This window comes from Mastacembelus armatus, chromosome 24, assembly GCF_900324485.2.
Source record: "Mastacembelus armatus chromosome 24, fMasArm1.2, whole genome shotgun sequence".
Taxonomy (NCBI): Eukaryota; Metazoa; Chordata; class Actinopteri; order Synbranchiformes; family Mastacembelidae; genus Mastacembelus; species Mastacembelus armatus.
Genome location: NC_046656.1, coordinates 2,973,098 through 2,987,930, shown reverse-complemented (window position 1 = coordinate 2,987,930; position 14,833 = coordinate 2,973,098). Strand labels below are relative to the sequence as shown.

At 42.0% G+C, this 14,833-nt stretch overlaps 1 protein-coding gene and 1 long non-coding RNA gene across 11 annotated transcripts in view; one reads left to right on the top strand and one right to left on the bottom strand.

The window, feature by feature from the left end:
* The window catches only part of ankrd6b (ankyrin repeat domain 6b), a 71,637-nt gene that overhangs the window by 35,886 nt on the left and 20,918 nt on the right, over positions 1-14,833 (bottom strand). For all 10 annotated transcript variants that reach the window (XM_026319324.1, XM_026319322.1, XM_026319326.1 and 7 more), the window contains 4 exons: positions 7,448-7,546; positions 6,192-6,290; positions 5,423-5,521; positions 4,376-4,474 (listed from right to left, as the gene is read on the bottom strand). In XM_026319324.1, coding sequence (XP_026175109.1) covers positions 4,376-4,474; positions 5,423-5,521; positions 6,192-6,290; positions 7,448-7,546 — 396 coding nt within the window. The remainder of the gene's footprint in view (positions 1-4,375; positions 4,475-5,422; positions 5,522-6,191; positions 6,291-7,447; positions 7,547-14,833) is intronic.
* On the top strand, positions 4,979-12,889 carry LOC113137579 (uncharacterized). Its single transcript, XR_003296368.1, has 3 exons — positions 4,979-5,041; positions 6,729-6,788; positions 12,837-12,889. It is a non-coding gene; the product is annotated as an uncharacterized LOC113137579 (long non-coding RNA).

Below are 14,833 nucleotides of genomic sequence, written 5' to 3'. Positions count from 1 at the left end.
AAGCTCCTCTCCTGTGGAACCAGCTCTCAGCCTGGGTTCAGGAGGCAGACACTCTCTGTACTTTTAAGGCTAGACTTAAAACCTTCCTCTTTGACAAAGCATATAGTTAGGGCTGGCTTCAGGCAACCCTGAACCATCCCTTAGTTAGTTATGCTGCTATAGGCCTAGACTGCCCGAGGACCATTGGTGCACTGAGCTCCACTACCCTAACCCCCCCCCCCCCCCCCTCTTCTCTCCCACCTCATGTATATTCCACCATTGAATGTTACTAACCTTGTGCTCTCTCTCTCCCCTAGTTTGTGCTCTCTCCCTCCCTCTCTCTCTCTCTCTCTCTGTACCTTCTGCAGGTGTCCCTGGTCCTGGAGCTGTTTATCGCTGATGTGCAGTTACTGGCCCCACCAACTTGCAGTGTCTATTTGTTGTTTATTGTTGCTGTTCTTTTCTCTCTGCTCTATCCACTCACCCCAACCGGTCGAGGCAGATGGCCGCCCAAACTGAGCCCGGTTCTGCTGGAGGTTTTTTTCTTCCGTTAAAGGGAGTTTTTTCCTCTCCACTGTCGCCAAGTGCTTGCTCATAAGGGAATTGTTGGGTTTTTAGTTTTAGTTTTTGTAAAGTGCCTTGAGATGATTTGTATTGTGATTTGGCGCTATACAAATAAAATTGAATTGAATTGGAGGGGGCCGTTGTGATGATAGCAGCAGAGCTTGCTGAGGAATTGGTGGAGCATGCTGCTTTGAGGGGCTTCTGGGTGTGAAAATGACACTGGGGGAGGAGGTCAGTTTGGGCCCAGTAGTGACGTGCTTCATCTGGTTGGTGAGGTTCTTGGTGATAGGGGATAGGATGCCCAGGGAAGATGGTAAACTAGGTGGGGTCGTGGGAAGTGAATCCTCACAGGCAGTGTCTGCTGGTGGAAGGGGTGTGGCCTCCTCATCTTTGCTCTGACTTCTCTCCATGTTAGACCATTCGGGGGAGAGTGTTGTCTCTGGATGTTCTGGTGTTTCTTGTTTAGATTCCCCTTGTATCGGCAGAGGGAAGACTGTGGCGCAGGACGAAAAATAGGTTGGAGGTGAAAGCTTTTACTCCTGATTTATTTAGGGACAATCCATCTCCCTGAAAAAGATGCCTGTGATCCCAGAAATGGTTAAAATTGTCAATAAAATGTACTGAAAGGACATCACATGCAGTTGAAAGCCATGTGTTCAGTGGTAGTAACCTGCTGAATTTCTCAGTTCCTCCTCTGACCGGTGGTAGAGGTCCACTGATAAAACGTCTGCATTTAGCGACCTTACTGTGTTTAGCAGATTGTTAAAGTCCTTCTTGAAATCCTTCTTGAGGATTTCGTACTGCTGCTTCACAATATCACTTGCCCCTGTGTGTAGTACGAGTTTTTTCAGAGTTGGATATTCTGCAACAATACTATTTTTTTGTCAGTTATGTCAGAGACCATATCTTTTGGGAAATACAGCACTTTTGTGTTGTTACTGCACAGCCGCCTCACATCTTTTATGGTAGAGTTGCCCACAGTCAGAGTCTGAGGCCCTGTTAGTTTTCCTCTTAGCTTTCTGTCTTCTGATGTGCTTTCAGACCTTACCCTTCTCTGTGGATGTGGGGGATTGTCCAAGTCATTAGATGAAGATCCACGGTCCTGCAGTAGTGGAGTGAATCTATTTTGTAGCTGTACAGTTGGTTCCTTAAGAGTTCTGATGCTCTTTTTCCCTTTAGTTGTTATCCATGGCTGTGCTTTCCTCTGCACAGGAGTTGAGGAGGATGATAACGCTGGCCAGCCTGTCGCATCACAGATTTCTGGGCGCTGAGTTCTGCCTGTTGCTTGTCCTGATTTAGTCTTTGGCTTTGCTCCGAGAGCGTTCCAGGGAGGACTTATACTAGTAGTTTTATTTACCCGGACACAACCCTCCTGTTGCTCGGTCTTGTTAATGCTAGTTAGCTGTATACTAGCATGTTCTTGTCTGCTACTATGATAGAGTGGTAGAGTAGTGTCCTCTTTTCCAAACAGTCCATTTATCTCCGCATTCATCTCTAACCTTTGCACTTTAGTTTCCAGCATAGTAATTTTCTGTAGGAGTTTGCTGTAATCGTCCTCAGAGAAGGGAGGCATGGTCATAAAAGGTTGATCAAAAAGAAAAATAAAATCCTCACTAAAATTAAAAAAAGGGGTAAAATGTTAAAAAGTGTATTATAAAATCATTGGGTAAGAATAAATGAAATGAAAAGGAATAAAAGCAAAGTAAAACTGGCAGAAGCAGCAGCAAGCAGAAGAGCGTCTGCACTCTTCAGAAGCAGGAAGCACACTATATCTGGTCCAAGGTCAGCACAGCTGTCTACCAGGAAGCTTTAGAGCACTTCATGCTTCCCTGTGCTGACCAGCTTTATGGAGAGGCTGATTTCATTTTCCAGCAGGACTTGGCACCTGCCCACACTACGAAAAGTACCAATACCTGGTTTAAGGACCATGGTATGCCTATGCTTAATTGGCCAGCAAACTTGCCTAACCTAAACTCCATAGAGAATCTATGTTGTATTGTGAAGAGGAAGATGCAAGACACCAGACCCAACAATGCAGAAGACCTGAAGGCTACCACCTGGGCTTCCATAACACCTCAGCAGTGCCACAGACTGATCGCCTCCATGTCATGCCGCATTGCTGCAGTAATTCATGCAAAAGGAGTGTAAGCTTGTCCAATATTGACTCATGTTCGGGCTCGTGTCCAATCACTCTCTATTTTCTTTTCTTCCTCTAACAAAACCCTTCTCTGGCTCTGCCATGGCATTGGTTTTGAGAATTCCGTGGTAGATTGTTTCTTATAGTTAGCTGTTGGCTAACTCCACCCAGAGTAAAACATGTGAAGTATGCCATAAAGCAGGTCGCACTCTTCCACTGGCAGCAGATGGTGAAGCTGAATGATCCTACCCAAACACAAAAGTTGCATAGTGCTGTTGCAGCCGACCCGAGCCTGTTCAGGTGGCAGCTGCGGTAGAATTCGTCTGGTTGAGAGTTGTTATAACACATTATTTTAAGGTTGAAAAACTACATAGTGTTGTTTTAAAATAAACACTTGAAATATATCAGTCTGTGTGTAATGAATCTATATAGTATATGAGTTTCACTTTTTTAATTGAATTACTGAAATAAATTAACTTTCTGATGATATTCTAATTTATTGAGATGCACCTGTATGCGTTCACAAAAAATGCCTCAATCTATGTAACAGGGCTTTGAGTATATAGGAAGTCTTCACAGGAGACAGACTAGTCTATTATTATTACTACATATGGAATAAACTTTTGTGCTTATCTGCATTTCCAGGTTTTTACACTAATCTAAACCGGATTCTAGCTCTAACCCTATAAACCAAGCCTCGACCCTCAACAGCTCTTTGATTTTGGGAGGACAGACTAAAATGTCTACACATGAATCAAAGGACAAGGCATGAACAAAAAGACAATGTGGCTTATGGGAATTGTGGTCTTCATTTTAGAATTTAAAACAAGAACAGAAACTATTACTTGAACAAAGTCTTAAACTTGATATTCTTTGTTTAAATGAATTACACTGAAAAGAATTACACTCCTCCATTACTGTCTGGTCCTCCATCATTGTCTGGTTTAGCTCCGCCTCTAAACCAGACATCTGAAGACTCCAGAGGACAGTTCGTATCCGCTGAGAAGATCATCGGTGTTCCCCTACCCACCCTCCAAGACCTGTTCATCTCCAGAGTGAGAAAAAGAGCTCAGAAAATCTCTCTGGATGCCACCCACCTGAGCCACCACCTCTTCCAGCTCTTACCCTCTGGCCGGCGCTTCAGAGCTCCAAACATCAAGACAGCCTGGCACAAAGGAAGCTTCTTCCCTTAGGCCATCCAACTCTTAAACTCGTAGCTCTCCACCACTCCCTTCCACCACCTGCACTATGACACTGGCACCTTTTGGCTCTTTGCACACTAGTTAGTTCCCCTTTCATTCTGTTTTTCAGGTTATCTGTGCATTTTTCTTTTAGTTTTTTGTAGCATTTCTGTAGCATTTATGTTTACTGTTTGACCCTTTGTAGAAATTGTATTTATGTCTGTTTGCACTGGAGTACCCCCCCTGTACCTAAACAAATTCCTTGTGTGTGTGTGCACACACATTTGGCAATAAATCTCATTCTGATTCTGAAGTGCCAGTGCTATCTTTGAGTATATCTTATATTAAATAAATTTGGTGTCAAAATGTAGTATCAACGAGATTGTAGCGTTTGAGTGTACAATAGGTTTATGGCAGAATGTGCATCAACACTGATTTTTATCAAACAGTGTATTTTCTGTTTGACTACAGCCTGTTTCTGCAGCCATGTGATTAACTCTGTCAGGTGACTTACATGGTTTTTGCTGTCAGGTCTGGAGCCTCCCAGGAGCAGAACCTTGGAACTCTGAGCATGACCATTCTGACACGCAAGATGAAGAGCTGTGTTTCCTGCCTGGAAACAAGAGGAGGAGTCAGTGTCAGCATTTATTGGTTCTTATTTGCTATCACATACTTATGGATTTGTATCATCTCATTCAGGTCTGATGCTCTTGCAACACATCTGACATTGTGTGTCTACAGTGGTAGTCAGTATTTGGGCAGCTGTGGCTCAGGAGGTAGAGCAAGTTGACCATGAACCAGAGGGTTGGTGGTTTGATTCTTGGCAACAGTAGTCCTGCATGTCAAAGTGTGGCTGTTCCAGTGGTGTGTGAATGGACAAATTGTGTAAAAATCGCTTTGAATGCATTTGAGAAAAACACTCTAGAAGTATAAGACTATTTACAATACGAGCCAGTTGACAGAGCTGAAGAGTTGAATGTTGTCTGAATGTTCTAGCAGTCTGTCATGACCTCATTCTTTAGAGTAATAAATGACTAATTCAAAGCATTGAAGGTCAAGAATGACCTCATACTCTCTTAAGTATAAAATGTTTGCTGGACAGGGGTCACTGTGGCCACAACTGTACAGGATAATGGTTCTGAGAGTGAATGGAAAGAGATCACAAGCCAGTAGAAAACAGGTGAGGTATGCTGAGTTCAGTTTATTTTACTTTTGTAATGAAACATTACATTACATTTTTATATGTGACATAACATTCAGGTTTCAATGCTGAAACACAGTGTAACAGTAGTGCATGTCAGAAAGCAAATAAAATTTCTCTAACAATATCTATCAATTGTTCATTTGTAGGAGAGGAACAATATGTTTCGGCATTCAGGCTGTTGCTTTAAATGACTTGATCTGCATATTTTTTAAGTGTAATATAATTGCTTGATTTTGGGATGAACTTCTTTTATTACAGGACGCACTGAATGACATCTGATGGAAAGGATATATGAAGAGAGCTCCTAGAAAACATAGTAAATCAATGCTATAGTCCAAAGTTGAGAACTACACTCACCTTGTTTTTGGCATGAATGTTAGCTCCAGCCTTCACAAGCAGTTTGACACACTGGCTGTAGCCATGCCAGCAGACCTCATGAAGAGCAGTGTTGCCATCCTGACAGGACAAAAAACAAAAAGCCCTGTTAACAGACAGCTTCTGATGCATTGGACTTTAAACCCGGCCTTCATAACTCTAGATTTCAGAGAATCCAAAGGGAATTACAAATAAGTACTCTCAATTAATGTCTAGTCCTTGGAAGTGAGAGTGTCATAATGGACTTCCTTATCATGAACTAATGAATACGCAAATCTGACACTAGAATGTGCGTAATGTGCCACATCGAGTTTTTAACTCTCACTATTGTCCTATTGAACCTTATTGTCAACATATAGGGATAATGACTATTTCTGAATGAAATAGTCATTATCCCTTTATTCATTTTGAACAATTTACAGGACTCTAAGATCCTATGTATATTTGGACATAATATAACAAGAAATCAAGGTAAAATATGAGTGTTTTTGGCTTTAATATCTATAGGTCGAACTACAGTATGGTTGTGAATAAGACATTGCTCTTACATACTCTAAATACACAACTTTTAATGGCTGACTGAGGCTGAGCAAATTACGGACACCCTAGTTTCTCTGCGTTCATCAGATGATTTAATGTAGTCATTACAACAGCTTTGAAATTCCACCTCTTCCCCTGACTGACTGCAACATAGATGTCATTAGGCTCTGTGTTTGTATGTTAGGGGGCGTTTTTTTCTTTTGAACTGCACCTTGTCCTGTCTGTCCAGTGCACACCCTTCCCCAATGAGAGCACTCATAACATCACTGTTTCCCACCATGGCAGCCCTGTGTAACGCCGTCTGCTCCCCCTGCGAAAAAAAGCGCAAAATACAACCCTGACCAAAAAAAAAAAAACATAACAGTTGGCAACACAAAGACAATTAAACAATTCCCAGAAAAAATATCCATCATTTGAAAATCTTGTAGCTCCAATTTGATATTAGAGTACATGCAGGATCATTTGTATGCAACAAACTTCATAATCCACAAACATTATTCAAAACCTGTTGGAAAATTGACAAGAAGATAAAAGATGTTCATCTATCAAAGGTGACAAACTCTCTTAAAGGAACAAGTTGATGTTATAACGGATTTCGGTTATATTTTTGCTGCTTTTGCCTTTGTGTGGATGTTTGTAAGTCAGTGAATGTGGTCATTCAAGTATTAAAGAAATCTCGAAATTGCTCAATGACTGCATTTTAATGGAGTTAACACTGTTAAAAAATACATGGTTTACTTTTTCACAGACAAACTGGTCTGCATGCCCAAAAGCAGGAGCTGCCAACCTTGCTGATTACCAGGATCAGGTGTGTTCTTCCAATCTTACCTTTTGGTAAATATAACCAACCAACAAAATCAATAATTAACACATACTGTGTTTTTAAATTCATGCACAAACATTATTACTTTTACAATACTGTGGCAACGGCTGATATAATCAGAGAACATCACTAGTAAGATAAAAAGTATGACACACTAAACAGTCACTGCTATAGAAGGTGTGTTTTACTACCACTACCTATGCTTCACCCCAGGTATTACCTTGACTGATTTTAAAAGCACAGCAACTTATGCCAAATCTTAGCAGTTACATCTGAGTTCTGTAGTAACTATGTTAATATGACCCCAGTGCAGCTAATACATAACCAATGACAGTCAATCCCAAATAACTCTATTTGCTGTTATGAGTTCACTGAGGTCTGTATAACCACATAAAAGTAGCAAAAGTTCAGTCACAGGAAAAAAAGTCAGGCTAAGATTTACACTTGGACACAAATGTATTCATGTACAAAAACCCACAAGTGGGCAGTCCTGAAATTCCTACTCAAGGCTTACTATAGGCCATTAGACTACAGTTGTGTATATGTTAAGAAATGCTGAAAGTAAAGAGAGGAGCAGCATCAACCATCAGTCAGGACTATATTGCAAGTGGATGAAAACATGACAGGGGGGTGACTGTACTCACATCATCTTGGATGTCCAGGTTGCAGCCAGCTTTGAGCAGGATACGCACAACCTCAATATGGCCTTTGTAAGCCGCCAAGTGCATGGGGCTTCTGCCATACTATAAACACAAAATACACAAACTTTGCTGAATGAATTAAACACCAGGGTGGACACCATATACACAAACTCTTTGGAGAACAAGGTTATTTAAAATGACATCACCTCTTTATATAGACTATATGACACAATGCAGCTGTAGCCTAAGTAGTCACCCCAGTAAGCCTGACGGAAAATATGGCACATGCTACTGAGGCACAAAGCTGGATGACATGAAAACCAACAAGAAATTGCAGTCACACACAATATAAAGTGAATTTATATAATAAATGATTAACAGTTATGACTTATTATTAAGTATGATGGTAATTTATTTCAACGTAAAATTTGAACAATTCTCCTTGTACTAATAGTTCTACATCCTGTTTTATTAACAAGTCAAGTACATATCACCTGGCCTCTCTGGTAGAAATGACACCAGGAGTTACCAATCAAAGGGAGGGCCTGTGACATCTCTACTCTGGGCTACTGATGAAACATGTTCGGCATAACATGGCTGCCTCCATGAAAGGAGACCCACTCCCATGAAAATATAAAAAGCTCATTATAAGATTTTTAAAAATGCATCAGTTGGGGTTTTCTGGTGATTACACACTAATGACAACATATTTCTGCTGATTGCACTTAATACATACAAATAGGTTGACAGGCAGGTAGGCCATCCAATGGTTTTGTTTGGGTTGAATAAAGTTATTGTCCAGGCTGTTTTCAGCCCTGCTGCTGACACAGATGACATTTTTTTCTTGATGTAGTCAGTGCCTTGAATTTATTCACTGGCATCAGGATGCAAAAGGAAATTCAAGAAATGGAACAAAATTGCTTCTAAAAGGAATCACCAACCCTACCTTAAAAAGAACTCTACTGTTATAAGCACAACATGTATTTAATCACAAGATGAGATGTGTTGAGACCCAGGTGACTTACCACTTTGGCTGAAGATTTTCTTGCTGAAACCTTAAAAAGGCAAACTAAACAAAAACTATCTGCATTGATAGAGAATAAATCGTTCTAGAATATATATAATGGATAGTTCTAGAATTAAAAAAGGAAATATATTCTGGTAACTGACTATTTAACATCCTGCGTTAATGGAAAACACAGCAACAGTAATGTAACCACACAAAGCTCTCAACACATCCTGACAATCTAACATTACAGCAACATAATGAACTCTGCTTAACTGCATGAAGAATGACAGAGCAGGATGTCAGTATGTAGGTAACCATTCAAATTTCAAACACCAGATTACGGTGGTCTGTGTTAAAACTGTAATTATACTGGGTAAATATAGTTTAATTACAGATCAAGTGTGTATTCCCACACAACAGCAAAAGCCGCATTACATCCCATGTATTATCTCAGTGTTCGTAGGTTTACACTTTGTTTGGGTGTGGCTCAGCTTGGCTCTGCATTCATGCGGTCCTCGGATAGAGTTTCACTGGGCCTGAGATGGAGGGAAACCACCAGTCAAGCTCAGGTAAACAGCAGGCCTCAAGTTAGCAGTGAGCCTCTGTTGTCTCCAAACTGACAGTCTGGTTGTAACTCTGTGCGTTGGATTTTTAATCAGTATGGTGTTGTGTTCCCATCGTAATGAATCCCTCATGGTCCTCAGTACAATGGTGTTGTGAAGTGGGATGACCTAATTTAACCATTTATGCTGAAAACATGCTTATTGCCTTTCTGTATCGTGTTTGGATGCACAGATGGCTCTAAATACTGACTCATGTAAGCCACAGTATTAGCAGAGCTACTCAAATTCTGAAATCTTCATTGTTGCAACTGATACTAAAACATACAAAATACCATAGAAAAAAAGCCCTTCCCCATGGAGTCTGTAATAACACCCTTAGCTGGATATTAGTGAATAGCTCTGCCTCTACTTTCAAAAGCAAGCTAATTAAATCAGACTTGAGACTACAGCCCACTGTCCAATATGTCTATTATATAAGTGTAAGGTTCTGGTAGATTTGGAGGCGAGGATCACTGATTTCGAAGCGCGACTTAGCACCTTTGAACAAAAGCCAGCTAGCCTAGCCCCGTTAGCTGGTGTGGAGCCACCGAGCTCAGGGTCTGTTAGCTGCCCAAGGGCAGCTCCGGAGCAGCCTGGAGAATTAGCCTGGGTGATGGTCCGCCAGAAACATACTCCTAAGCAGAAACCCACAACTCATCACCTGCCTGTTCACGCTTCTAATAGATTTTCCCCGCTCAGCGGCACACCCGCTGAGAAACCGACTCTGATAATTGGCGATTCCATAGTCAGAAACGTGAAGCTAGAGACACCAGCGACCATAGTCAAATGTATTCCTGGGGCCAGAGTGGGTGACATCGAGTCAAATCTGAAGCTTCTGGCTAAGGCTAATCGTAAATATGGGGAAATTATTATTCACGTCGGTAGGAATGACACACGATTACGCCAATCGTAGGTCACTAAAATTAATGTTGAGTCGGTGTGTAACTTTGCCAAATTAATGTCGGACTCCGTAATTTTCTCTGGACCCCTCCCCAATCTGACCAGCAATGACATGTAGCCGCATGTCGTCGTTCCGACGCTGGCTGTCTAGGTGGTGTCCAGCAAACGATGTGGGCTTCATAGACAATTGGGCCACTTTCTGGGGAAAACCCGGTCTGGTAGTGAGAGACGGCATCCATCCCACTTTGGATGGTGCAGCTCTCATCTCTAGAAATCTGGACGAGTTTATTATCCAACCTAAAGTTTGCCAATCCAGAGTGGGGACCGGGACGCAGAGACTCAGTCTAAAATGTCACCCCCCTCAAACCACATAGAGATTGTGTCTGCCCCTCGAACATATACAGTTGGTACGGAAAGTATTCAGACCCCTTTAAATTTTTCACTCTTTGTGGCATTGCAGCCATTTGCCAAAATCAAAAAAGTTCATTTTATTTCTCATTAATGTACACTCAGCACCCCATCTTGACAGAAAAAAAACAGAAATGTAGAAATTTTTGCAAATTTATTAAAAAAGAAAAACTGAAATATCACATGGTCATTAGTATTCAGACTCTGTGCTCAGTATTGAGTAGAAGCACCCTTTTGAGCTAGTACAGCCATAAGTCTTCTTGGGAATGATGCAACAAGTTTTTCACACCTGGATTTGGGGATCCTCTGCCATTCTTCCTTGCAGATCCTCTCCAGTTCTGTCAGGTTGGATGGTGAACGTTGGTGGACAGCCATTTTCAGGTCTCTCCAGAGATGCTCAATTGGGTTTAGGTCAGGGCTCTGGCTGGGCCAGTCAAGAACGGTCACAGAGTTGTTCCGAAGCCACTCCTTTGTTATTTTAACTGTGTGCTTAGGGTCATTGTCCTGTTCAAAGGTGAACCTTCGGCCCAGTCTGAGGTCCTGAGCACTCTGGAAGAGGTTTTCTTCCAGGATATCTCTGTACTTGGCCGCATTCATCTTTCCTTCAATGCAACCAGTCGTCCTGTCCCTGCAGCTGAAAAACACCCCCACAACATGATGCTCCCACCACCATGTTTCACTGTAGGGATTGTATTGGACAGGTGATGAGCAGTGCCTGGTTTTCTCCACACATACCGCTTAGAATTAACGCCAAAACGTTCAATCTTGGTCTCATTAGACCACAGAATCTTATTTCTCATAGTCTGGGAGTCCTTCATGTGTTTTTTGGCAAACTCTATGCAGGCTTTCATGTGTCTTGCACTGAGGAGAGGCTTCCGTTGGGCCACTAAGCCATAATGCCCCGATGGAGGGCTGCAGTGGTAGTTGACTTTGTGGAACTTTCTCCCATCTCCCTACTGCATCTCTGGAGCTCAGCCACAGTGATCTTTGGGTTCTTCTTTACCTCTCTCACCAAGGCTCTTCTCCCACAATTGCTCAGTTTGGCTGGACGGCCAGGTCTAGGAAGAGTTCTGGTCGTCCCAAACTTTTTCCATTTGAGGATTATGGAGGCCACTGTGCTCTTAGGAACCTTTAGTGCTGCAGAAATTCTTTTGTAACCTTGGCCAGATCTGTGCCTTGCCACACTTCTGTCTCTGAGCTCCTTGGGCAGTTCCTTCGACCTCATGATTCTCATTTGCTCTGACATGCACTGTGAGCTGTAAGGTCTTATATAGACAGGTGTGTGCCTTTCCTAATCAAGTCCAATCAGTTTAACTAAACACAGCTGGACTCCAATGAAGGAGCAGAACCATCTCAAGGAGGATCAGAAGAAATGGACAGCATGTGAGTTAAATATGAGTGTCACTGCAAAGGATCTGAATACTTATGACCATGTGATATTTCAGTTTTTCTTTTTTAATAAATTTGCAAAAATTTCTACATTTCTGTTTTTTTCTGTCAAGATGGGGTGCTGAGTGTACATTAATGAGAAATAAAATGAACTTTTTTGATTTTGGCAAATGGCTGCAATGACACAAAGAGTGAAAAATTTAAAGGGGTCTGAATACTTTCCGTACCCACTGTAAATCAAATAAACCAGAAGTTAACACAAGACCCTGAACCATCCCTTAGTCATGCTGCTATAGGCTTATACTGCCTGAGGACCATCGGTGCACTGAGCTCCCCTACCTTAACCCTCCCCTCCCTACCCTTGTTTATAGTTGCTGTTCTTTTCTCTCTCCTCTATCCACTCACCCCAACTGGTCCGAGGCAGATGGCCGCCCAAACTGAGCCCGGGTCTGTTGGAGGTTTTTTGTAAAGTGCCTAGAGATTATTGTATGCACTATTATTATTATTATTGTTATTCTCATATTCTTCTTCATTACCAACCCCACCTACCACTCTACTTACTGGTAGCAATTTTTGCCTTCTGTTCTTTTCATGTTTCATATTTTTCTCTCCATGTCTAAATCCACTCACAATATTAGTACCATATTATCCCAATAGACCACTTCGCTCTCAGAGTGCAGGTCTACTTGTGGTTCCCAGAGTTTCCAAAAGCAGAATGGGAGGCAGAGCCTTTAGTTATCAAGCTCCTCTCCTATGGAACCAGCTCCCAGCCTGGGTTCAGGAGGCAGACACTCTCTATACTTTTAAGGCTAGACTTAAAACCTTCCTCTTTGACAAAGCATATAGTTAGGGCTGGCTTCAGGCAACCCTGAACCATCCCTTAGTTATGCTGCTTTAGGCCTAGACTGCCCGAGGACCATTGGTGCACTGACCCTAACCCCCCCCCCTTCCCTTCCCCTCCCCTCTCTTCTCTCCACCCACCTCATGTATATTCCACCATTGAATGTCACTAACCTTGTGCTCTCTCTCTCCCGTAGTTTGTAACTCTCTCCCTCTCTCTCTGTTCTCTCTGTACCTTCTGCAGGTGTCCCTGGTCCTGGAGCTGTATATCGCTGATGTGCAGTTACTGGTCCCACCAACCTGCAGTGTCTATTTGTTGTTTGTTGTTGCTGTTCTTTTCTCTCTGCTCTATCCACTCACCCCAACCAGTCGAGGCAGATGGCCGCCCAAACTGAGCCCGGTTCTGCTGGAGGTTTTTTTTTCTGTTAAAGGGAGTTTTTTCTCTCCACTGTCGCCAAGTGCTTGCTCATAAGGGAATTGTTGGGTTTTTAGTTTTAGTTTTTGTAAAGTGCCTTGAGATGATTTGTATATACAAATAAATTGAATTGAAAATTGAATTGAATATTACATTTCAAAAGCTATTCTTTCATTCCTATTCCTGGACATATAGATGTTTCATATGAAACCCCTTTATTACACATTAAGGTTTTATAATCACTATCACCACAATCAATATCTTGCCAATGGAATTTAACATACTGCTATGACCCTGGGTCATTATTTGTGAGTGTTGTTATGATTTGTTTGTTGTTAGCTCTCTCCTCCCCAGTTCTTGGTGTGTGCATGTGTGAGAGAGAAAGGAGTGGGCGTGTAGTATAGGTGGATCTATGGGGTTGGTCCAGTCAAACTGAATTGATGTTCCTGGATTGGTCCAGTCCTTCCGGGAGGACTATAGGAAGCTCCAACTAACTGCACCCTGGGGGCTCTTCTCCATCTTTGCCACTCCCAGACCAGCACTCTTAGTGTGAACTCTGTATTTGTAAGAAGCCGATCGAAGTGTGGAAACTGTTTGTTCGTTTGATAATTGTAACCTTTGAGTAAAGACCTTGTGACGATAATTGCACTGTAAATATTGAGCACCAAATATTATTTTTGTAGTAAGAAGCCCAGTTATTTTGTTACTACTACTGCTACTTTTGTTTTCTCCTGTTTATGTTAGGAGACTAGGGTAGTATACCTGTCTTTTGGTTGGTTTTGTTTTGTTAGGTAATAGGAGGGCTGCTTCAGCATTTTTGTTTGTTATCTGGAGTGTTATTTTGGCCTTGGAGTGTTTGACAGAGTTACTTTTTGACTATATTTGGAAAATAAATGGCTGTCGTTAATTGTATTTAGTGGGCTGCTGGATTTTATTGAGAGTGGGAGAGTTTGGGAGAAAACTCACATCGTGTTATGCCCCGGTATCCCCTAGGCCGGGCGTAACACATACTCCTTCTACACCATACATCAGAGATGTGTCAGGAGTTACGTAGAGACGCTGGGTGGAAGGAGGAGAAGAAGGCCCAAATGCAGGACAAAGTAACTTTATTAGTCCTGGGATCTCCAGGACAAACTCAAACACAAAACTAGGTACCGGATGAGACGGCAGAAAACAAGGAGAGGTATAAATAGGACACCAAACTAATTGAACACAGACGGTGGTTGAGAACATAACAGAAACAGGTGAAACTCATGAACACAAATTACAAACGTGAAGCTGCCAGAGAACAGAGCAAGGGGAGAAAACAGGAAGTCAATACAAAATAAAGGTCCTCTGACAGGAAGTTCCAAGGGGACTCATGACAAGATGTGTCAAATTTGGTATACATGATGTCAAGATGTTGCAGATATCAAATTGCGAGCATTTTTTGATATGTTAAAATATGATGAAATTACACATCCCACCAAATAGGAAATGTGTCATAAATTCATCATGCATTGCTTGACATGTGGCAAACTTCACAGGTTATTGATCATGATGACTATGAACACATCCACATGTGTAAAATGGCACCAAACTGCCATTTTACACATGTGGATGTGTTCATAGTCATCATGATCAGTAACCTGTGAAGTTTGCCACATAGCATCACCATCTGGTAACAAGTGCTGTCTTGCCTATTGATGTTGACATATTTCTCATAGACCAGAGGTCACTAACAGGCGGACCGCGTTCCGGGTCTGGACCAAGATATACCTATTTTAACCGGAGCAGCTTTTGTAGTCTTTACTGTAGTGGTGTAGTGGATGAGGAAACGCACAGAC